Genomic DNA, 25225 nt, shown 5'->3' on the forward strand with positions numbered 1-25225 from the left:
AACCATTAATACGTCGGTTACCATCCGTAGGCACGCATGGCTCAGAACGTCTGGATTCAAGCCAGAAATCCAGCAGGCAGTGCTTAACATGCCAGTAAACGAAAAACTTCTGTTCGGTCCGGAGGTCGACACAGCCATAGAAAAGCTCAAGAAGGACACTGACACTGCCAAGGCCATGGGCGCACTCTATTCCCCGCAGAGCAGAGGATCTTATAACACCTTCCGCAAAACACCTTTTAGAGGAGGGTTTCGGGGTCAGGCCACACAAGCTAGCACCTCACAGTCCGCACCGCCCACCTACCAGGGACAGTACAGGGGAGGTTTTCGGGGCCAGTATAGAGGGGGGCAATTCCCTAGGAATAGGGGAAGATTTCAAAGCCCCAAAACCACTACCAACAAGCAGTGACTCACATGTCACACACCCCTCCCACACAACACCAGTGGGGGGGAGGATACGTCAATATTACGAAGCATGGGACAAAATAACTACAGACACATGGGTCCTAGCAATTATCCAGCATGGTTATTGCATAGAATTCCTGCAATTCCCTCCAGACATACCACCAAAATCACAAAATTTAACAAAATACCATTCACAGCTTCTAGAGATAGAAGTTCAAGCACTACTGCAAAAAAATGCAATAGAATTAGTACCAAGCACACAAATAAACACAGGAGTTTATTCACTGTACTTCTTGATACCAAAAAAGGACGAAACACTGAGACCAATTCTAGACCTCAGAGTAGTAAACACATTCATCAAATCAGACCACTTTCACATGGTCACACTACAAGAAGTGTTACCATTGCTCAAAAAACACAACTACATGACAACCCTAGACCTCAAGGACGCATATTTCCATATACCAATACATCAATCACACAGGAAATATCTAAGGTTTGTATTCAAAGGAATACATTACCAATTCAAAGTATTGCCTTTTGGTTTAACAACCGCTCCAAGAGTATTCACAAAATGCCTAGCAGTAGTCGCTGCACACATCAGAAGGCAGCAAATACATGTGTTCCCGTATCTAGACGACTGGCTAATCAAAACCAGTTCGCTCACACAATGCTCAAACCACACAAATCAAGTCATACAAACCCTCTACAAACTAGGGTTCACCGTCAACTTTGCAAAATCAAACATTCTGCCAAGCAAAGTACAGCAATATCTAGGAGCCATAATAGACACGACAAAAGGAGTAGCAACGCCAACTCCACAAAGGATCCACAATTTCAACAGGGTCATTCAACACATGTCTCCAAACCAAACAATACAAGCAAGAACAATACTACAGCTCCTAGGCATGATGTCCTCATGCATAGCCATTGTCCCAAACGCAAGACTGCACATGAGGCCCTTACAACAGTGCCTAGCCTCACAGTGGTCTCAAGCACAGGGTCACCTTCTAGATCTGGTGTTGCTAGACCGCCAAACTTACCTCTCGCTTCTATGGTGGAACAGTATAAATTTAAACATAGGGCGGCCTTTCCAGGACCCAGTGCCAGAGTACGTAATAACAACAGATGCTTCCATGACAGGGTGGGGAGCACATCTCAATCAACACAACATAAGAGGACAATGGAACATACATCAAACAAAACTGCATATAAATCATCTAGAATTATTAGCAGTTTTTCAAGCACTAAAAGCTTTCCAACCAATCATAACCCACAAATACATCCTTGTCAAAACAGACAACATGACAACGATGTATTATCTAAACAAACAAGGAGGAACACATTCAACGCAGTTAAGCTTGTTAGCTCAAAAAATATGGAAGTGGGCAATCCACCATCAGATTGGTCTAATAGCACAGTTTATTCCGGGGATCCAGAATCAGCTGGCAGACAATCTTTCTCGAGATCACCAGCAAGTCCACGAATGGGAAATCCACCCACAGATTCTGTACACCTACTTCACACTCTGGGGAACACCACAAATAGACTTATTTGCAACAAAAGAGAACGCAAAATGCCAAAACTTCGCGTCCAGATACCCACACAAGCAATCCCAAGGCAATGCCCTATGGATGAACTGGTCAGGAATATTTGCTTACGCTTTTCCTCCTCTCCCTCTCCTTCCTTACCTGGTAAACAAATTGAGTCAAAACAAACTCAAACTCATTTTAATAGCACCAACTTGGGCAAGACAACCCTGGTACACAACACTGCTAGATCTGTCTGTAGTACCACACATCAAACTGCCCAACAAACCAGATCTGTTAACGCAACACAACCAACAGATCAGACACCCGGACCCAGCATCGCTGAATCTAGCAATCTGGCTCCTGAAATCCTAGAATTCGGACACTTACAACTTAGCCAAGAGTGTATGGAAGTCATAAAGCAGGCCAGAAGGCCATCCACTAGACACTGCTACGCAAGTAAGTGGAAAAGATTTGTTTGGTACTGCCATCATAATCAGATACAACCGCTAGATGCAACTCCAAAACATATAGTAAATTACTTGCTCCATTTACAAAAAGCAAAGCTAGCCTTCTCTTCTATTAAAATACACCTTGCAGCAATATCTGCATACCTGCAAACTACCTATTCAACTTCCTTGTATAGGATACCAGTTATCAAAGCATTTATAGAAGGGCTTAAAAGAATTATACCACCAAGAACACCACCTGTTCCTTCATGGAACCTAAACGTGGTTCTAACAAGACTCATGGGCCCACCTTTCGAGCCCATGCACTCTTGCGGAATACAATTCCTAACCTGGAAAGTTGCCTTTCTCATCGCCATTACATCTCTAAGAAGAGTAAGTGAAATTCAAGCGTTCACAACACAAGAGCCTTTTATACAAATACATAAAAATAAGGTCGTCCTACGACCTAATCCAAAATTTTTACCAAAAGTTATTTCACCATTCCATCTAAATCAAACGGTAGAACTACCAGTATTTTTCCCACAGCCAGATTCTGTGGCTGAAAGAGCACTACATACATTAGATGTCAAAAGAGCATTAATGTACTACATTGACAGAACAAAGAACATCAGAAAAACTAAACAGCTATTTATTGCATTCCAAAAACCTCATGCAGGTAACCCAATATCAAAACAAGGTATAGCCAGATGGATAGTTAAATGCATCCAAATCTGCTACCTTAAAGCAAAAAGACAACTGCCCATTACTCCCAGGGCACATTCAACAAGGAAAAAAGGTGCTTCAATGGCCTTTTTAGGAAACATCCCAATGCAGGAAATATGTAAGGCAGCCACTTGGTCTACGCCTCACACATTCACCAAACACTACTGTATAGATGTGCTATCCGCACAACAAGCTACAGTAGGTCAAGCTGTATTAAGAACTCTATTTCAGACAACTTCTACTCCTACAGGCTAAACCACCGCTTATGGGGAACTAACTGCTTACTAGTCTATGCATACCATGTGTATCTACAGCGACAGATGCCATCGAACTGAAAATGTCACTTACCCAGTGTACATCTGTTCGTGGCATCAGTCGCTGAGATTCACATGGACCCACCCACCTCCCCGGAAGCCTGTAGCAGTTCAGAAGTTACCTTCAATTTTGTACATTTGTATATATATTACTTAATCCTTTAATAGGTACATACTTACATTTTTCATTGCGCGGGCACTATTACTATAGTACAACTCCTACCTCACCCTCTGCGGGGAAAACAATCGAAGATGGAGTCGACGCCCATGCGCAATGAGCACAGAAGGAGGAGTCACTCGGCCCCGTGACTCGAAAACACTTCTTCGAAGAAAAACAACTTGTAACACTCCGACCCAACACCAGATGGCGAGCTCATGCATACCATGTGAATCTCAGCGACTGATGCCACGAACAGATGTACACTGGGTAAGTGACATTTTCATTACCATTCCAATGGAACTAAACATGATGCAGTTACTCCTGTCAGATCAGGAATTACACCTTAAAGATTTTATAAGGAATTCCCAATGCTGGCCTATGAGAAGGGCAAACCTCACAGTAATGTTCATCTCTAGGGCATGAAAAACTTAAAGGTACATGTCCTGCCTTTTGCTTACATGGTACCCTGCACTATGGGCTACCTGTGCCCTACCTTAAGGGTGACATATATGTAGGAAATGGCGAGTTCTGGGCTTGGCAAGAGTTTAGGTGCTAAGTCGGGGTGGTAGTGAGACTGCTCACAGGCTCTGCAGTGACAGGCCTGAGACATGTTTACAGAGCTACTTAAGTGGGTTACACAATCAGTGCTCATTAGTAGCATTTAACTTACAGGTCCTGGGTATATGGGATACCACTCTACAGGGGACTTAATTGTAAATTAAATATGCCATTTGTAGATTCACCAATGTTTCCATGTTTTAGGGGAGAAGCACATGCACTTTGAGCACTTTACCACTGCCATCAGGGCTAGAGTCCTAAGGCAAACAAAAAGATACAGCAACAAAACAGGAGGTAAAGGCAAAACGTCTGGGGTAAGACCACCTTAAGGATGCCAGTTCTAACATGGGTCAAGTACATTTATTAGGTATTGCATGCTCTTCATTTAGGTTGTCCTCAACCTGAAACTTAAGACAGACAGTAGCCAACAGACAACATTCCCCAATATGGTGGTAATGTATTTGCATTATTCTTTGAGCCTGCACTACATAAATTATGTTCTCCTCTATAGCAGTAAGGGCTTACAAAACATAACACTCACAATATGCTGGCCAACTATGTGAAAATACACTTTGACACCACTTGAAAAAGCACTCCATCACACCTCTGTTGACATGAGCGTGTCTGCTACTTCAATACAAAGAGCTTTCCATAGTTAAGAATCACTACCCCCAGGATGGCAGCTAATTTAGTGCTATTACGCTCAAAGCGTGCTTCAGTGCCTATCACTGAGGTTGACATCAGTCACATGATCACTTGACTTAAATGATCACATGACATTCAACCCACCCCTTAACTCTGCTTTAAACTGACATGGCCAATCCCATTTTAACTCCGGGACTGTGGAGACAGGTAAGAGTACGACCGTGACCACAGAAGGGGCAAGTAACCACCATGTGATCAAAGATCCCACAAGTCCCAAAGAGCCTGTTTCTAATATAATTTGGGTGAGCTCTGTAATTGTGACAAATTGGGCTATATGTGTGTGAATCGTCTGTATAAAAAAAAAAAAGTTGTTCCAGTATAGTGAACTGACCAATACCACTGCAGTTGATGCAGGTCTCATGCAATACACTGGTTGCTTAGTTGGCCGTATACAATACGACAGGAATACAGTTTTATACAAAACTGAGCTTCATTTAGAAGCATGCACATACTCTTGGGTGTTTACTTGATTGGCACTTCCTGGCTTGTTTTTAAATTCTACTCACTTGTCATGACTGGGCACATAGTATGCTATCTTAATTTAAAACTTGACAATTTTATTTGAACAGTACTACACGAAACGGTGCATGCATGGTTTATGGGAGTTAAAAGAGTTATGTTAACTTGATGTCCATGTGCTTGGTCTTGGGTCACATAAGTGTTCTTTAATTCAGCATCTAAAGTCAGGTTGTAAGTCTGATTTCCTAATATTTGTTACAAACACATTTGTCATTTGATTATCTTAAAATGGGAGCACCTTACTAGCTGAATGGAATACCCAATTTTAGTAGGCTAGGTGTCACTGCTGGTCCTGATGAATTGCCACTTATCCTAGTTGGACCTTGATAGAGAGAAACATGTATACCTATTGTTATAATAATATTAGGAACATTGTTTCCTAGATATTCCGCTGAGTTTTAACTTTCAGCCTAGGCCCCTTTAATAATTAAATTGAACTGGGGACTTCCTGTTATTTTTAACTTTCCAAATGACTGTACTACGCTTGCCAGCAGAAAATCTTTCTTATAAACATATTAGGAGAAACCTGGTCTTCTGAGGTCTATGTAGGGCAAAATCAAAGAGCCCCCTTGGGAGTTTGTTGGGCTCAACAAGGAGCATAGCCCAGTGATCAAGCATGCTACCCTCATGTGGGTGAGGGCTCTTGCTCTTAAAAGAGGGGACACTGCATGATCACTGATGTCTGGGTTCTGAGTTGAGGATTCCTGATGGTCAAAAGGAACTGCACACTTTATGTTACTATTATAGAATAGGAGTGTTATTTGCTGGACATAAATCACTCTCTATTCCTCTTTGATTACAACTGTGGTGACTGGGCCCAGATGAAGCCAAAAGCTATATGGGAGCACAAAGCCAGACTGTAGGTCACCAAGCATAAAAGGACTCTGTACTGTGATAAGTGGGAGTCAAAAAGAATGTCCCGTTCCCACTCCTGAAGTTGTTCCTGCCGCAGGTCCTTGTCACGGTTTTAATGTAAGTTAAAGAAGAAACATTAAAAAGCTAAGCAGGAAACTGCTCCTTTCCTCCACTCTAGATCTACAGCATGGATCTCATTGTGCCTCTTCGTCTCACTTCTGATCTCCATCAGTGCTGATTCCATCCCTGGTCCGACGCCCGTTCGACTTTCGAGGAAGACAATGGAGGCGTTATCTTCCAAAGCTTCCTGGGAGGCTATGCTTTGAATCATTGGCACTTTACTGGCTCCTTTTAGGCACGCCTTTGGGCCCCAAGAAACCACAGGGGCCTTCAGTCAGACCTCCTCCAGCAGGTTCACCTTCAGCTCCATCAGTGTCCCTTGGACCATATGAGGTGCAGCACCAGTTTTAGTGCCTGTTTCAGCTCCAGCGTCACCCACTGTGCTGATTCTATTTGTATCAATCCTGATGATGGTGCTGTTAACATTGGATGAGGATGTACAGCCCGTAGTGCTATTCAACTCCAAACGAAAGCCCCAACAACCTCCACCAAAGTTTCACCTGGTGGCAAGCAACTTCTTGTTAATCCTTTGGACAGTGATACTTTGGCCTTGCCACATGGTAGGGTCCTTTACATAACATATTTGGAATGGATTCCCACAAATACGACAGTGCAAGCCAGCACGATGATCAGAACTGGTATGAGGAGCTAAAGGATGCCATTGGGCTTGACACTTTGCCTGATACTGACCTTTTATCCTTCCCAGCTACCAAGGGAAGGGCTTTGTTTGCTGCAGCTGAACAGTTGCCAACCATGGAAGTTCAAATGAATGTATTAACTGATGTTTTGTAACCTGACCGGATCTGTCTTCCACTGAACCACTGTTAGCCTTAAACAGTGCACTGACACCATTTTGGATACTTAGGCCAAGCACTGTGTGGGAGAGCAGGCCAGTAGACTGGTTGCGCGTTGCCATTGCCTTGAGCGAATGGTGGTCATGGATGCATCATTACTGGGTTGGTGAGACCATCTGGGAGATGTAAAGATCAGAGTACTCTGGTCTCTGGCGGAGACTCTACTCCACATCAACTCAGAGTTGAGAAAGATTCTCTTTGTGTTGAAGGCTTTCCTACCCTCCATCAAATGACAGCTGGTGCAGCTCATGGACAACACCACTGCCATGTGGTACCGTAATAAACAGTGCTGGTGAGGTCTTGAACCCTGTGGTAGGAGGCCTTTCACTTCTGAAAGTGGCTCGACAGCCAGGAGATGTCCCTGGTGGTGAGCTAACCAGTGACATTGAAATGGCAGGCGGGCAAACTCAGCTGCAGATGCCTAGCGGATCGCAAGTGGCAGTTACACCCAGACATGCCATAGACAGTCTTCCAGGAATGGGGAGAAGCCTGGCTTGATCCTTTCGCCGCTGTTAATAATATGCATGCCACACTTCTGCACATTGGGATTTCCATAGCTGTGTTGCTTGAAGACTCATTATATGTAGAATGGAGCTCAGGACTAGGTATTCTTTCCTGCTACTGTCCTTCCTGTCCCGCGTTCTGAAGAACATCAGGAAAAACTTGAGAGAAGGCATCCTAGTGGCACCAGATTGGGCCAGGAGAGTGTGGTACCTGGAAATCAGAGGCACGAGCATCTGTCCTCCGTTAAAGCTTCTGCTTTGGGAGGATCGTCAGTTGCGGCAACACAGCACGGTTTTGCTCTCGGACCTGCACACTTTGTATATCCATGCATGGATCTTGAGCAGTGACTGTTGACCTCCTTTGAACTTTGCCCTCAGGTTGTTTCTAACATCCTGACATCAAGCCGTCCCTCCACCAAATCAGTGTATGCTAACCATTGGGACATATTTATGGATTGGTGCAGCACCCTACAAATTTAACCTTTACAGGCAAACATCTCTTTGTCCAGTGAAGTGGGGTATAGTTGTAGAAGGTACATATGTATTTTGGTTGCATATTTATTGGGGTTCTCTCACAATGGGAGTTGAATTTGTGGGTGTCTAGTTTTTTTCCAATTGTATGGGTGTTTGATGTTGGTTTTTTATGTCTTCAAAATATTGTTTTTGATAGGTATGTTCATCATGAAGGTGTTGATCATGAGGGTGATGGTGTTGTGGTCACTCCAGCTAATGGCGGAGTGTGGCATTTCTCGAAGATTCAAATATGACATCTAGAGAGTGTCCAGTGAAGCGAGTGTGGCTGAAAACAGTTTGTTGCAGGCTTCAAAGTTGGTTGCAATAGTTGTAGTTAGATTTGTCTTGCCAAACATTATATTAAGGTCTCCTAGAATGTAAAGGTTTGGGTGGCCCAGATGGGTGTTGGTCATGATGCCTAGTAAGACATGTTCATTTGGCGTTTTCAGGTGGTGGTCTATATACTGAGAGAAAGAGGTAAGGCATACTTGGAGTAGCATTTTATCATAAAGGATTTGCAGCTGTCCATGGTGTGGTTTTTAATTTGTGTTATTTTTAGCTATGTTTTGGGTCGTGGATCATGGCTAGGCCTTCTGTTTTGCCAATGCAGTTTTTCTTCATGATGCGAAAATCTGGTGGGATGGATTTGTTCAATGTGGTCGCACTCTTTGCTGAGCTGTGTCTTGTATTGACAGCATTCCCAATTTGTAGGAGTTCTTAAAGACTGCAGAATCACTCCTCGGGTTCTGCAGGTGTCACAGATTCCGAAGACGTTTTGCATACCTACGAATGTACCCGTTTTGGAATGTAACAGGAATGCAGCAATGCTTTTTTATGTTTATCCAAAGACTATCTCGTTGACAAGTTTTTTTTTCCCCAAAACGACGATGTTTCCACTTTAGTCCCGCCTAGTCACGGCTGTCCGTGATAGGAGCAAATCTACGTCATTTTACGGTGGGAATCCACCGTGTAAGCGCTTTAATATTACCAAATTTAGGCTCGCAGAAAGGCCTCATTAAGAACACATTTGGTCACAGTAATATTTCATTATACTGCTGGCAGTGGCAGAATTTGAACGAAGGGTCAATCCCATTATTTCTGATGCTGTGACTCTGGAACTGGATTGTATCCTTGCAAATACCATTGCAAATCAGGCCTCGGTCACTAAACTAACAACAAACGAGTACTTTTCAGTAGTTTCATAACTAGTGTGCATGTATCTCTGGTATCTATTTATAGCTAACCTAGCGAGAGGGCACGTAGCCTCGTATCAAAGGGCACAGAGATACAGTCGGAGCCCACGTAGACGGTGGGTGCTTGGTTCTGAGATGGCAGGTCGAATACTCACTGTGTCACATATTACTTTTAGAATAAATTACTTCGCCAAAGTTATTTTGTGTGTGTCTACTAGTGTTTCTCATTATGTCTGTAATTAGTATTATATATCCTTGCAATGTAGCAAGACTGACTACTAGTAAATCTGGTATTTACTTGTAAATTTAAGCGTGGTATTTCCCTCAGGCCTTTGCTGTCCTAGACATCGTAATACGTCCGTGTGAGCCTAAAATCACACGTAAATAGCTCTCTAGTGCATAAATGTCCTATTTGATGTTGGTTGCTTTCCAGTGATATGTTTTGGTAGTAACCTCAGTGATTTTGGCAGCATTCTTGAGTTTCCTTTCATGTGGTGCCTTTCTTCAGCTGACATGATTTCATTTATTGTATGCACCCCTAGCTCCAGTAAATATTAAATCATTTTCTGGATTTTAAATATATATATTTTTTCCATAGAATCTTTCAACGGGTCCCCCACAGGCAGCATCAATTTGGTAAGTCCTACCGATTTTCTTGCACACTGTTTTTTGGTTCTGTGTATACTCTTCACCGTTAAAGCCGCTGTTTCTAAGACAGCATTTGCCTCTGCTGAGATGGAATTTTATTTTGTTTCTTAAGGTTTGCCAAGTGTAACTAATTGATGGATTTGTTCTGGAATTTAAGCATTAAAAAGGTACAAATCCTTCAATGGCGCAAGCAAACCTTTCATAAGTTTGACTGCCATCACCAAAATATAAACAGAAGCTAGTGGTTGATAGGTAGGTAGGTTTTTATTATATTTATGAAATCATATTGCATTAAATGTGATGGTTTTTAAAATGAGATGAATGTGCATGTAAATTCATCTCTTTGGATACAAATTAATAGCAGTTTATTTTTAAAAACAAGAAGCGCTTAAAATATGTTAAAAGAAAAAGTTACGTCAGGCAGTTTATAACCCAGGAATACTACAGGTGAGTTTGCTGAAATTTTTCAAAGTATTGCTAAAAGATGCGAATTCGTTATTAAAACAATGATTGACATCTTCTCTAGTGGACTGTGTATTTGCTGCATTAAAACATCCTTGAATATATTGTTTACATAGGTTTAATACATTAGGGCAGATACAGGGAATATATATTAAGTAGTTTCTGTCCTATAGCCACATAAACAACACAAACTGTTGCCCTTGATGTGTGGGTTCCAAGTTCCTTTGAATTGATGCAAGGGAATATAAAATAGCCTAATTCATGTTTTACTTTTTCCTTATTGCCTCAAGTTTGGAATCGAGGTACGGTTATCTGTTAGTGGTGTAAAAGTTACATGTTAAGTCACTGTGCTAATGGTTTGAGAAAGAGCTAATATCTTCCTATAGTTATACAGGGAGTGCAGAATTATTAGGCAAATGAGTATTTTGACCACATCATCCTCTTTATGCATGTTGTCTTACTCCAAGCTGTATAGGCTCGAAAGCCTACTACCAATTAAGCATATTAGGTGATGTGCATCTCTGTAATGAGAAGGGGTGTGGTCTAATGACATCAACACCCTATATCAGGTGTGCATAATTATTAGGCAACTTCCTTTCCTTTGGCAAAATGGGTCAAAAGAAGGACTTGACAGGCTCAGAAAAGTCAAAAATAGTGAGATATCTTGCAGAGGGATGCAGCACTCTTAAAATTGCAAAGCTTCTGAAGCGTGATCATCGAACAATCAAGCGTTTCATTCAAAATAGTCAACAGGGTCGCAAGAAGCGTGTGGAAAAACCAAGGCGCAAAATAACTGCCCATGAACTGAGAAAAGTCAAGCGTGCAGCTGCCACGATGCCACTTGCCACCAGTTTGGCCATATTTCAGAGCTGCAACATCACTGGAGTGCCCAAAAGCACAATGTGTGCAATACTCAGAGACATGGCCAAGGTAAGAAAGGCTGAAAGACGACCACCACTGAACAAGACACACAAGCTGAAACATCAAGACTGGGCCAATAAATATCTCAAGACTGATTTTTCTAAGGTTTTATGGACTGATGAAATGAAAGTGAGTCTTGATGGGCCAGATGGATGGGCCCGTGGCTGGATTGGTAAAGGGCAGAGAGCTCCAGTCCGACTCAGACGCCAGCAAGGTGGAGGTGGAGTACTGGTTTGGGCTGGTATCATCAAAGATGAGCTTGTGGGGCCTTTTCGGGTTGAGGATGGAGTCAAGCTCAACTCCCAGTCCTACTGCCAGTTCCTGGAAGACACCTTCTTCAAGCAGTGGTACAGGAAGAAGTCTGCATCCTTCAAGAAAAACATGATTTTCATGCAGGACAATGCTCCATCACACGCGTCCAAGTACTCCACAGCGTGGCTGGCAAGAAAAGGGTATAAAAGAAGGAAATCTAATGACATGGCCTCCTTGTTCACCTGATCTGAACCCCATTGAGAACCTGTGGTCCATCATCAAATGTGAGATTTACAAGGAGGGAAAACAGTACACCTCTCTGAACAGTGTCTGGGAGGCTGTGGTTGCTGCTGCACGCAATGTTGATGGTGAACAGATCAAAACACTGACAGAATCCATGGATGGCAGGCTTTTGAGTGTCCTTGCAAAGAAAGGTGGCTATATTGGTCACTGATTTGTTTTTGTTTTGTTTTTGAATGTCAGAAATGTATATTTGTGAATGTTGAGATGTTATATTGGTTTCACTGGTAATAATAAATAATTGAAATGGGTATATATTTTTTTTTTGTTAAGTTGCCTAATAATTATGCACAGTAATAGTCACCTGCACACACAGATATCCCCCTAACATAGCTGAAACTAAAAACAAACTAAAAACTACTTCCAAAAATATTCAGCTTTGATATTAATGAGTTTTTTGGGTTCATTGAGAACATGGTTGTTGTTCAATAATAAAATTAATCCTCAAAAATACAACTTGCCTAATAATTCTGCACTCCCTGTACTTAAGGGACCTTTTCACCAACTGTTTCATTTAGAGCAAGGTAGAGTTGAAAGAGTGGTCATGTCTGGAGGATTGTGTTGCCTGATCACGGCACCGATATTGTCCAGATTCATGTCGAGGTTTTTGTAGCTATTGCATTGTAGATCTTAAAAAATGCTCTCTTTTAATGTTGAAGCATTTGCATTCCTACAGTCACATAGTTTGTTGCTCAAGCGTTATGGAAGCTGACCAATGAACTCGGATTTAATTCTAGCCTAAGTTAGCTATGTGGGGTAGCTATCCCTAAGTTAAGGAGATTTTTCATACTGATCATCTAGGTTTTTTCCAGTTCGGTTTGTGTCCTGTGTTTAAGGGCTAGAGAGGCAAGAACCAACAACAGAATAAGTTTGGTTGTTAATGCTGTGATCTGTTGAGTGATTGCTCTTCCTCCATAGGGTTTGGCAAATCTGCCAATGGCTTTTGCGATTGTTGTTTTTTGTTGCCTAATATTTGTGTGTCCTAGCCAAGAGAGTTTGGAGTTGACAGTGACACACCGGTATAACTATCTGGCAAGCTATTTTGCTGCTGCGTTCTCAGAAGTCGTCCAGGTTGTAGATTTTATTTTTTGCCCCATATATAACCACCATAGTTTTGAGTAATTAACTTAGAGTTTATTTTCCAGATTGTAGGCATTTAGCTTGGACAACTGATGTTTCAGGCCTTAAGGGGTGAATGAGAAAATCACAATGTCAAGCGAGTATTATACTGGTTGTTGAATTTCGACAGCAAACCTTCCAGTCCCTGCAGACAAAATGGCAGATCAGAGCTGTATAAGGAAAACAGAGGTGCCAGAATTCACCTTGTTGTAAGCCATTTAAGGTTGCCTTTTTGTTGGTTATATATTGGAAGTTAATTTGATTCTTACCCAGGTGTCTGTGTAATTCTGCTATAAAATGAAGCAGAGATTGATCCCCCGGTTATCAGTTTGTGCCAAAGCAATTCGCGATTAATTTGTTTTCAAAAGCAGAGCTGTAATAGATAAAGCATACATAAAGAATAGTTTCTGATAGTTGCCTTTCTGTCAGCATGATTAATGCTGCATTAATATCTAGACTTGAACAGCCTGCACGGAACGGTATTAGCTGGTTGTCATTTGCTTAGGTTGTTAAAAGGCCAAGTAGATATTTAGCAAAAATAGAAGCCAATGATACACGTTTTCTGTCATAAACATTGACTTTCAAGTTTGGATGGTTGCTGAGAAATACTCAGAATGGGGCATAACCCTTGCTCTCAATTTTAAAACATAACTTTAAGATTATTTTTTCATCTAAAATGTTTAAACTTACTGACCTTGGTGAAAATTTCAGTCGTCCAATTTGAAATGGTTTCTTTTGGATCCATTTGATGGCACGTGGCAATTTGGACATCTAATGAACTGTCATGGAGAACAATCCAGTTAATGTCCACCACATTTGTTGTTGCATTCGTTTGGTGTTCTTGTTTGAATATTATGATTTACTTTTTGTTTTTTAGACTGTATATAGTTGAATGTGCAAAAACCTGTATAGCCAAACGTCCAAAAACCAATGCGCCAAAACCACCTAGATAGAGGGCAAGCAATGCATGAGATGTAATTTCTTCCAAGCTTGTCTTTAAATAGAGACATTTCTCTGAACGTAGGCTGTGGAATACCAATGGTAAAACTTTGTGCTATCGCTATTAAAGTGCCTTTGAATTTAGAATGATATACTTTTAACCTGCAGCTTGCACTCTTTGAAGCTAAGACGTGAACATCCCCCCTGTGGAAACGTCTCCCATGTCTTCTGTTTGTATCTCCATTCTTGTCTAAAAACTCAAGATAAAAGGATGCATGGTGTATGTGTGTGTTATCAATGGAAATGCATCTTTTTCCTTTTTATGTACATTACTGTACAGTACCCAATATGCAAACTTAATTGCACCAACCCGCAAACAGACACGCACACGTCGTAATAGAGGTCAGAAGACATCCTGTTGACAAACTTTAACACCTTGCAGAAACTTGAGGCTCTTCGTTTGGTACAGTTATTACCAGTGAAATCTACAGAGTGGGAACCAACAAGGAGAAACTTCATCCATCCCTACTTTTGCAGTATGAAACTCCTCAGTTTCCCAGGGATTTAATTAAATGAGCATATTTGTCATGAGACCTAATATTTCTTGAGCCAAAATCTATGTGAACTGCAGTATTCAGTTGTTGAATCTGGCAGTGCTGGAGGCCTGCATTGTCGGTGTTACAAAAATTCCACTTGCTATTAATCAGAGGCACCAATGGATGCACATGCTTGGTGCAAAATGTATTGCCTGGGAAGCTGGTGTGGTTTCAAATAAACCCCCCTCAAAAACCCTTGCCCCTTGGTGTCACCTAGTGTAGCTTGAAATCAAATATGTTTTGATGGATGCTTCTAACTGTAGATTCCTCAGCTTAAGAATATCCCCAGGTGCCAGATCACATCTAAATAATTTCCTCAGCAATGCTCCCATGTGCCGCCAATTGGTGGAGACATTTGGGTCCGCGGTGAGACTGTTCCACCCAGGAAGTGACAGAGCAGACCCACATATAAGCACCACCCTTGCACACTGACATTAATACCTTTCTTTTCACTTCCAACTTTGTTGTTTTTGCTGACATTTAAAAAACAAAACAAAAAAAAACTATTATGCAGTGTTCCGGGGGATGATGTGTACCCTTGAAAACAACAGACTTCAAGCCATACTGTGACTTCAGAAAGGATGTGTCTGTCACAGGCCCGCATGAGATGTGCCTTATGGTGTTTGGCCTCTGGTTGTGACTATAAGTTGTGTAATAACTGCTCCATCATGCACTTCACTGTGATTTGGGAGCGGGAGACAAAACTCTACTTCATTGAATGTAAGAAGAGGCTGTGGTAAAAAAAATATATATCGCACTCCAAGTTACGGGGCTGTTTGCATAACCATTGAAGAATCTGTTCAGTGCAAAGTCCAAGTCCCACTTAAAATCCTTTGGTAAGGCAAAAAAGCTTTGGAACTGTACCCTATCACTTCTGTAGAGCGGTTATTTCTGCAGTTCTCCTGGCCATATTGGATCAGTTTTTTACAAAAACGTCTCTTTATGGATACATTTTGAAGTAACATATCAGAAGGGACTATGAATTACTCCCAGGCTGAACAAGTGAAGAAAGAAGTTTTAGGAAGATAGTGATCCAATGCAGCTGATAAGTGTGCGGGGATAATCACTCTACGAAAGTGATATAGTGCAGTTCCATAGTAGCAAAACCTTTGGCCAGAGAGGATGGCTCCTAAGCACTCTGAGAGGCTGAGTTGTGAATGTAATAAGAGTGAACATTTGTGGGTGTATGTAAAAGCAGAATTATTTGGATTGACATTTGAAGTAAATCAAAGATGCATCATTATTGCAAGAAGGTCAAGTGGAACTATACTCCATCTTTCCACTTAAAATCAGGTGTAAAGGTGTGAGGTGTCAACTAAGGTCTGACTCCACAAGCGTCTCTTGACTTTAATCCGGTCCTGCTGTTGATCATGGTGCGTTCCGATTCCCTCAGGCCATCATCGATCCACCAGGACATATTGCAGCCTTTGAGGAGGTCATGGGGCAGCTTTTTCAGGCACTTCCTGCTCCCCCTGGCGCACCTTTGGGCCACATGGAACTGCAAGGGGTTCCAGTGGAGTTCAACTAGCTGGCCCTCCTTAGCACCAACTGTGACTCCTTACGGACATGCCTGGGTCCTTTCTGATTGCCAGTTCAAGCTTTTCTACCAGATCAAGGTCCACGCCTGTCCCTTTCATGCTAACTCTGATGACACCAGTCCAGAACCCAATCCTGATGCCAGTATGCGACCCGAAACTGTCTACTCCATCCAGGTCTGTTTTGTGCTATGAGATGATAAATGACGCCAGTCTATTTTTAATGAGACTATAATCCTTAGCTTCTGCCTTGATACCAGTTTTATAGGGATCTGACTCCAACACTGTTCAGGATATGCAAATTTGTCCCACCCACTGATGATGACATAGATGTAGACAGCATGTTCCTCTTCATTGCACTGATGCTGGGCTATACCTGGATTTTCAAAATGATTTGTGTGTAAAATACATCTCCAGAGATTTAGCTGGACTCACCACCTGGGCTTTTGACATAAGAAGTGCCTCTTTCACAGTAGTTGTGTGAAGGTTTGCAAACGTGCATGATTTACAATTGCATACTGTTGAAACCTAAGGACATTTGTTAACTCAGATGCTTCATCCAGGTCAAACTATAAGCTATCATTGCAATTTAGCAAGGTGCCCATGGACACCCTAGACTCACCACCTGGGCTTTTGACATAAGAAGTGCCTCTTTCACAGTAGTTGTGTGAAGGTTTGCAAACATGCATGATTTACAATTGCATACTGTTGAAACCTAAGGACATTTGTTAACTCAGATGCTTCATCCAGGTCAAACTTCTAAGCTATTATTGCAATTTAGCAAGGTGCCCATGGACACCCTTATGACCACTTGGTCCAAGCCATATATGGGCCATCCGGCCAGCAGTCTGGTTGCAAGGTGACATAAACAGACTCCCAGTGAGCCTGCCTGAACAGCAGTCCATCAAAAAGTCAAAACGTACTGATGCCTTTGGAAAGAGATTGTTCTCTTTGTCCAGTTTGGTGTTGGGGTCCTTCAAAGCAGAGTGCCTTCTGGGCGGGTACTCACATGCTTTGAGACATGACCAGTGAAATCTTGGGGACCGTCCTGAAAGACTTAAGGACCTCATTGGCTCAAACAAGAGGTGATGACCAGGACAAAGCAAAGTATGTTTTGAATGCTGGTTTGGACAAAACAGGCTGTGGGCAGAGCTGTTGACACCAGTATAGTGCATAGAAGGCGTGTCTGGATGTGATCAACCGGATTTTCAGGAAATGTCCAGGAGTTTCTTATGGACTCACCCTTTGTTGGCTCTAAATTGCTTAGGGGGAATGGTGATTTGGTTCCAGAGTGATTTAAAGACAGTCGATCCAAGGCACACACCTTGGAATTCTTGCCTCTAGTCAAACAGTTACACCAACAGTACATTAAGTTAAGGGGTTATTCCAGGGTACTAACCTACAGACAACACCGCCATCGCATCCCATGCAGCAGGTAAAGTCTTTTCAGTGCAGAGATTGCTGTGTAACGGAGGCCCTATGCATCAGCAAGCACAGCTCTCCCCTGCCTTTTCTTGAACTGCATGAGTTCGTTGTCTGTCAAGCTATTTTAACTTCTCCTTACAGGCACAAATTCCACTGGTAGCGGGCAAGATCCACATTTACTCCAGGACTGGGCAACTATCACGTCAGACAGATTGGTCTTACAAAGAATTACAAAGTATTAAAAGCTACCCCCACGCCCACCCCACTCCTCAGCCCCTCAATCCCCCCCACCCCCTCAAAATTACTTTTCAGCGAACCATTCCACAGTCTTGCTGCAAGAAGTTGAAGGCAGAGGGAGCCATCATACATGTGCCAGCTTCAGCAAGAGGAGAAGGATAATATAGTTCCTCATATCAAAGAAGCACAGATGCCTCAGGACTACATTCAGCTTCCATCCAGTGACTACCTGTCTACAGAAAGACTGACTCAGGTTGCTCGCCCTGCCTCAGATTCTTTCTGCTCTGTACCCAGAAGACTAAGTGGTGTCCTTGGACTTGCAGGAGATATATTTTCATAGACTTATGCTGTAGACCGTCTGGTTCACTGTGCTGTCGCAACACTTAGAATTTGCCATGCTCCCCTTTGATCTTAACTCAGCCCCTCAGTTAACAAAAGTGATGGCAGTTGAGCTGCTTATCTTTCGAGGTTAGGGAAACATGTGCTCCCGTATTTGATGACTGGCTTCTCTAGACAGTCTTGCTGTGACAGTTATAGACCACCTCCGGACTATTATTGGGCTAATGGCAGCTCTGTGGTTTTGTGTCAATGAGTTGAAGTCCTACCTGGGCCTGTATGCAAATGAGTCCCTTTATTGTGGCTTTCCTGGACATGATGACATTCAAGGCCTGGCCTGGGACATTCAGGATATGATCCCAATGTTTCGGGCTCAATTCTGGGTCTTGGTGGGGATGACTCTGAGGCTTCTTAGACCCCTAGCCTTGTACATCTTCTTCATCCTGAATGCCAGATGGCATATGTGAGTCCTGCAGTGGAACCTCCGGTTTCCGGTTTCAGTGGGCCCAGTGGCTGGGCTGCCTTTCTTACTCCATCATGCTCTTGTAGGCGACTACGCAGGATCTTCTGTGGGGGCAGACAAATACCAACCTGACCGACGTAAGGCCAATTTCCCTTCCCCACATAAACTTGTGTGTGTGGCATATGCATCACTATCTGGAGAGGAGATCAGATGCCAGCTGCACATCAGCCTTTTAAAGCTTCAGGTGCTCGATCTGGTTTTAAAAGCCTTCCTGCCATTCTCCTATAACCACCCAAACCCACACCACACACAGTCTTCTGCCGTGTGTGGCAGAGATTAACCGCAGGGCCTGCAGCTAGGCCCTGCTACCTACCTCCTAAAACCACCGAGCCCCACACTACACACAGACTTCAGCCGTGAGCCTGGGGATTGGCCACAGGGCCTGGCCTGCAGCCTATCCCCTATAACCACCCACACCACTCATGAAGTGCTTCTTTGTTTGGTGGAGATGTGATCATATTCCTGTGTATCAAGAATGCGTCTCCAAAATCAGCGGGTGTTATTTTAGTAGGCTGTCCATCATCCTGGAAAATGTCGGAAAGACGCTGCATAACACTAATGTATGTGGAGTGGGGCCAAAAGTCGGGACATCTAGCCCATTTTACATACTAGTAGCATTTAAAATGGAGAACTTTATCTCTGGTCTCAGCAGCAGATGACAAGAAAGAAAGAACCCGCTCGTCATAGTCACTACATGCGATATTGCACTTGAAAACAGGAAGGGTGCAAACACTTCCGTCAAGGTTTATAGATAACTGTTCAAAGTGGAAATGCAGAGAATAAAACACTTGCTTTTCCTTCACCATGTGCAAGAAATTAGGATGATCAGTACTTTACAGCAGTGGATCTTCAACTTGGGCACCTGCTTTAGTTAAAGATATAAATGTTTTCGATCAAGATTCAGTTTCTGTGAAAGAGCATCATGCCACAATGAATCCTGCCCAGCGTGTTTATCCTAGAAGAGGCCAGTTTTTTGTGCAGAATGTCTCCCCAACTAGAGTACTTTCTACTGGTTAATTAGTAAGTTCTACCTCGTTGGGGGAATGTATAGTGCATATCCTACACTAAAGCAGCGTAAAGGATGCCGAAGTAAGGTCTCCAATGACCTTGTTTGTCTCTAACATTGCCAATGTAATTGTTCATCGAGCACCTTTTATCAAGTGACTTCAAGGTGGAACTGCCACCTGGATGATAAGCACTTTACAGAAGTAAGTGCTTCATAATGGAAACCATGGGGAAGCCTCAAGATGCACATGGTCCCAACTGGCTCCCCCCTTTCTGCGGGAGTTGGCATTGCTCCAGCACGCAGCTCCCTGCATGCGTGAGTAATACTTTCATCTCTTTCGCTGACCGCATGTCTGCAAGACCCTATAGGACTCTTTTTTTGGGGTTGCGGGGAGGGGAAGTTTATTAACATTCGCAAAATATTATCTGTTGGAATATTGAATGCAGAGAATGTTTAATTAAGAATGTTGTATGGTCTCTCTCTACTGATGCTAGACAGGAATTGTAGGACAGTACCCTCTTTTTGGCATGGTTACCCCCACGTTTTGCCTGCTGTCAGTATGCTTTGACTGTTTTCACTGGCATCCTGCTAACCAGGACCCCAGTGGTTGTGCTCTCTCCCTCTAAATTTGGTTGCCTAGGACTTTATACATCCCACAGTTGGCATACTGGTGCCCCCTCGTAAATCCCTACTACAGGGTACTTAGGTACACAGGAGGTTGGGGCACGAGGGGTTCCCCATGGGCTGCAGCATGTATTGTGCCACCCACGGGAGCCCATGCAAAATGTATCTGCAGGCCTGCCAATGTGGCCTGCATGAAAAGGTGCATGGACCCTGTCACCACAGGTCACTGTAAGTCACCCCTGTGGTAGGCCCTCCTAGCCCAGAGGGCAGGGTGCAGGTACCAGTGTGTGAAGGCACCCCTGCATGAGCATTGGTGCCCCTACGAGCTCCAGCTCCATTGCACTGGACTTCGTAAATGCGGGGAAGCCATTTTACCTGTGTACTGGACACTCTGTGTCCCGCTACACAATGGTAACTCCGAACCTGGGCATGTTTGGTATCAAACATGTCAGAATCATACCCAGTGCTGTTGCCAGTATTGGTTGCATGATTCCATGCACTCTGGGGGCTCCTTAGAAGACACCCCCCCCCCAATATTGCTCCTACTAGTCTTTCAGGGTTTTGCAAGCAGCCCACGCTGCTGCCACCCTCCAGTCGAGTTTCTGCCCTCCTGCTGCTTGACCAGCTCAAGCAGGGGAAGGCAGAATGAAGAATTTACTGTGGGAGAGGGAGGCAACACCCTCCCGCCTTAGAAATAGGTGTTACATGGCTTGGGAGGGGTAGCCTCCCCAAGCTACCGATATGCTTTGAAGGGCACATTTGATGCCCTCCTTGCATAAACCAATTTGCACCAGTCCAGGGACCCCTGATCCCTGCTCTGAGGTGAAACGGGACAAAGGAAAGGGGAGTGACTACTCCCCTGTCCATCACCACCGCAGGGGCAGTGCCCAGAGCTCCTCCAGGTGGCCATTTGATACTCCCATCTTGAATTCAAGGTGCCCTGGGAGCGTCTGAGTGGCCAGGTGAGGTAGATGACGTCACATGCCCCTCCTGATAGGTGATCATCCTACTAGGTGACCAGTCCCCCTTCCTGAGCTATTTAGGGTCTCCCTCTTTGGTGTGTCTCCAGATTCGATGTGCAAGATTCCAACAGGACTCCACTGCATCATTTACTTCATCTTCTGGCCACTGGGGCTGCAACTGGACCCTCCAGGAACCAACAGTCTGCAACTTCAAAGACGACTCTGCTCTGCAACATTGTTTCTCCGGCTCCTTCCAGCAACTGCAACATTGTCCCGGTTGTGCATCCTTTGAGGGCGGCGAGTCTTTAGCCTGCACAAGAAGTAAGAAGGAATCTCTCTTTGAGTGAAGTAGTCACTCCCCTGCATCTGCAGGCACCAACTGCAACGATGACCAGCTGCATGTATCTGCTCTCTGGAACTGCGTGGATCCTGCATAACAGGTGGTGGTTGGGAGTGGTCCCCTTGGTCCTCTCTAGCAGCTGTCCAACTGGGGAGATGGTAAGCCCTCGCCTCTCCTCGCAGGGCAGTACCCCTTTGCACCGCAACTCTTGCAGCTACCAAGGCTGGTTTGCTCATCCTCCAAGGGATGTTCAGGGTCCGTGTAGCCCCGGCCCCCAGCACTTCTTCCTGCCAAGCACAGTCTCCTCTCTGCTGCTCCAGTGATGTGAGACTTCTCTTCAGGTGTGCTGAATGGGCCTCATTGTGACTGCTGTGCCTGCTGCCAGTGGGTTGCCTGTGAGGCCTGCTTCCTTTTCTGCTGAGTTTCCCAACTGCTGAAGGCCACCGCTGACTCCCCTCCTTGGGTCGCGTCCCCTGGGCCTTGCAGGTCCTCTTCAGCCTTGCAACTCGTCGTCTTTGCATTTGCCAAGGCTTGTTGGTGGTTCTCCAGCACCACTGACCAACTGCAACCCAAAAGATGACGTGGGACACCATCTGCATCACTTCAGGAACTCCTCTGCATCTCCTGTACTGCACAGCTGGTCGTCTTCGTCCCCGTCGACCTGGTCCTGAATCCACAGAAGGGTGGATAGTGGCTCCTGCCTCAAGGGGACACTCTATCACGAACTGGACTTAGACACCTTCCTTTGAAGGTCCTCTTTTGCCAGAATCCACCTTTGGGTTCTTTTTTGAGTCTTGCATAATCCTTTTTAAAAATCCTCCTGTTGGGTTTGGGAAAAACCAGGTACTCAAGTGCGACCACTACCCAAAGTTGTGCTTGGAGTGTCAGGCCATGCATCCGAACGTTCTGATGGAGCGGTCCCTGAAGCTGATGGTGACCCGACACTCGACTGCGCAAGCAAAGATCGTGGTCAAGAGGAAGGTCCGATGAGCTGTCGCGGAGTCCTCCGTAGTCATCCCACTCCAAGTTATTGGAACGATTGGGTAAGTCGAGGCACAAGACGAAGCTGGAGAAAGGAAAACTTTCTTTAACTTCCCCTTGTCTATTGGCTGAGGAGACGCAGGAGCATCGTTGTTCTAGGCCTCCCTCTGCGGAGCTTGCGTTTTGGCCTACTCTGAGCCGCCCCAAGTTTCTGGTAGGAGGATCACCCCTGCCCAACTAAAAGAGTTCAGTGATGCCATGCGCCTCATTTTTGGGCAGTCTGACACTGCTGGTATGCTTTTGGGCCCTGCAGAATTGGAAGGGACCCTTTAAGGTTCCACACCAGCTGCTTCGGTCTTGGCACTGAGGTTCACCCATGGAACCGTGCTTGGATCTGGAATGGTGTCGGTCCTACCAAGTTGACCTTCCCTGAGGCCAGTACTAATGCAGACGCCCCTGTGCGGCTGCAGCCCCATACTCATTGCTGATGCTGAAACGGAGCTGGATGGGTGTCGTCTGACACCAACTCTGACGCCGGCAGGAGTTTTGCCTCCTATGTCAGAGCCTGAGCCCCTTTCTCTTGGACTAGGTTACGGTGAGGAATGGGAGGGTTTGCTGGACACTTTGGAATACTAGCTCCAAGATCCTGTGAATTGGTGTATGGACTTGGGTGAAGCCACTGGACTGGATACCTCCCAGATACTGGCATGTTTTCTCCCCCTACTGGAAGGAGCTTCCTATGCTATGGTGGTGCGAAGAGCAGCTAAAACTTGAGTTGCATTTGGTGTCAGTCAGAATTAACTCCTGAAAGAGATTCTTCAACATGGAGCTTCATTCTCCGAGTTCCTACTCCCCTTATATGAAGCCCTTGCAGATGTCCTACCGGGTGCCTGGTCCAAACCTAGCACAGTGGCTGTTGTGAACAGGACAGTTGCCCGCTGCTATCGCCCTCAACCGGGCAACCCAATTTTCTTATGTAAGACCCCCACCCCTGAGAGCTTGGTTATCCAAGTCTCCACCTCCCATGGCGCATTCCCTTCTGCAACCCTGTGCAGGGAATCCAAGGGGGTGGATGCACTTCGGAAGAAGATGTTTTCTTCTTCCATCCTGGCATTGCGGTCCATAAACCCTACATTCCTTTTGGGTGGCTATTTTCACAAGCTGTGAGATATGGCTGCTCAAGTTCTGCCGCATGTCCCGGAGGAGGCCCAAGCTGTTCTTTCCCAGACAGTTGCTGATGGGAGAGACGCAGCAAAGTTCATGATTCGATGTGGACTAGACATGACCGACTCACTGGGCAGATTGGTTTCATTGACAGTAGCCCTTAGGTGGTTGAGGCCTGGTTGAGGACATCTGGCTTTTGGGGGGAATGTCCTAACCAATGTTATGGACATGCCTGTTGATGACACCCGTTTCTTCAGAGAAAAAGGAGACTCGGATCTCTACTGCTACAAGAATTCTTGTGCTAATGCCAGGTCCTTGAACCTCACAGCAGCCCCTCGTCCCCTCAGTCTGCTTTTCGCCCCTTTCGTGGCTACGGAAGGAGCTCCCTTCATGTTTGTTCTTATCCAACTACCATGCTGTGTATGCTGTCCAGTATCTGCATGGCTGGGGACAGGGGATTCTCCAACCTCGTGGATCAAGGGGCCAGTGGTCTGACCTTTCCACCCCCCGTTCTCCCTGCAGCTGCCTCCAAACCTTCCAAGTCTGACTCTTCACCAGGGACCATTCAGAGGCAGGATCCACCAGCACCTGCTTCGTTGGAAATCCAACAAGTAAGACACATGGGTTTTGCAGATAGTCTGAAGGGGATACTCCTTCTTCGTGGAGACAACCCACCCCTCCATCCATGCCATAATCCTACGATCGGAGAACGGGTGATCGCTTGCCATTTCTCCGAGACAAAGTTAGAGGTCTCTTGGCCAAGGGAACCACACAGCCATAGAAAGGGTCCCTGTGCCAGAAGTAGGTTATGGTTGTTATTCATGCTACTTTCTGGTATCTGAAAACGACAAAGTCCTCTGCCCTATCCTAGACCTTCTGTCCCTCAATCTCTTCCTTAGGATGGTGAAGTTAAAAAGACTCACTCTGGCTGTTGGCCTTGCAGGACTTTTATTTCCATATGCCTTCCCTCAGATGTTACTTGTGGTTCACAGTACGCCAAAAGCACTTTCAGTTCACCGTGCTTACCTTTGGCCTTACAGGCGCCCGTCGGGTGTTCACCAAGGTGATGGCGGTGATCGCACCTTGTAGGAAGCTGGCTTTGTATGTACTATTTCAAAATGAGAGATAGTGTGCACAGAGTTCAGGGGTTCCCCAAGAGGCTTGACAGAGGCAATAATAGATAATACTAATGCTCTATTTGTGGTAGTGTGGTCGAGTAGTTAGGCTTATCAGAGGGTAGTGTTAAGCATTTGTAGTACACACACAGGCAATAAATGAGAACACACACTCAATGAATTAACTCCAGGCCAATAGGTTTTAATATAGAAAAATATTATTTTCCTAATTTATTTTAGAACCACAAGAGTCAAATTGCAGGTAAGTGCATTAAATGTAGGTACTTTGCATAGGTATAGCTAGAACTTTGAATCAAAACAGTAATGTACACAGTTTGGCATA

General features: G+C 44.5%; 1 protein-coding gene across 6 annotated transcripts in view; it reads left to right on the plus strand.

Annotated features, from left to right (window-relative positions):
- The window catches only part of SNX13 (sorting nexin 13), a 587891-nt gene that overhangs the window by 350535 nt on the left and 212131 nt on the right, over positions 1-25225 (plus strand). For all 6 annotated transcript variants that reach the window (XM_069211703.1, XM_069211707.1, XM_069211702.1 and 3 more), the window contains exon 18: positions 9996-10033. In XM_069211703.1, the coding sequence (XP_069067804.1) occupies positions 9996-10033 (38 nt within the window). The remainder of the gene's footprint in view (positions 1-9995; positions 10034-25225) is intronic.

Source organism: Pleurodeles waltl, chromosome 10 (assembly GCF_031143425.1).
Source record: "Pleurodeles waltl isolate 20211129_DDA chromosome 10, aPleWal1.hap1.20221129, whole genome shotgun sequence".
Lineage (NCBI taxonomy): Eukaryota > Metazoa > Chordata > Amphibia > Caudata > Salamandridae > Pleurodeles > Pleurodeles waltl.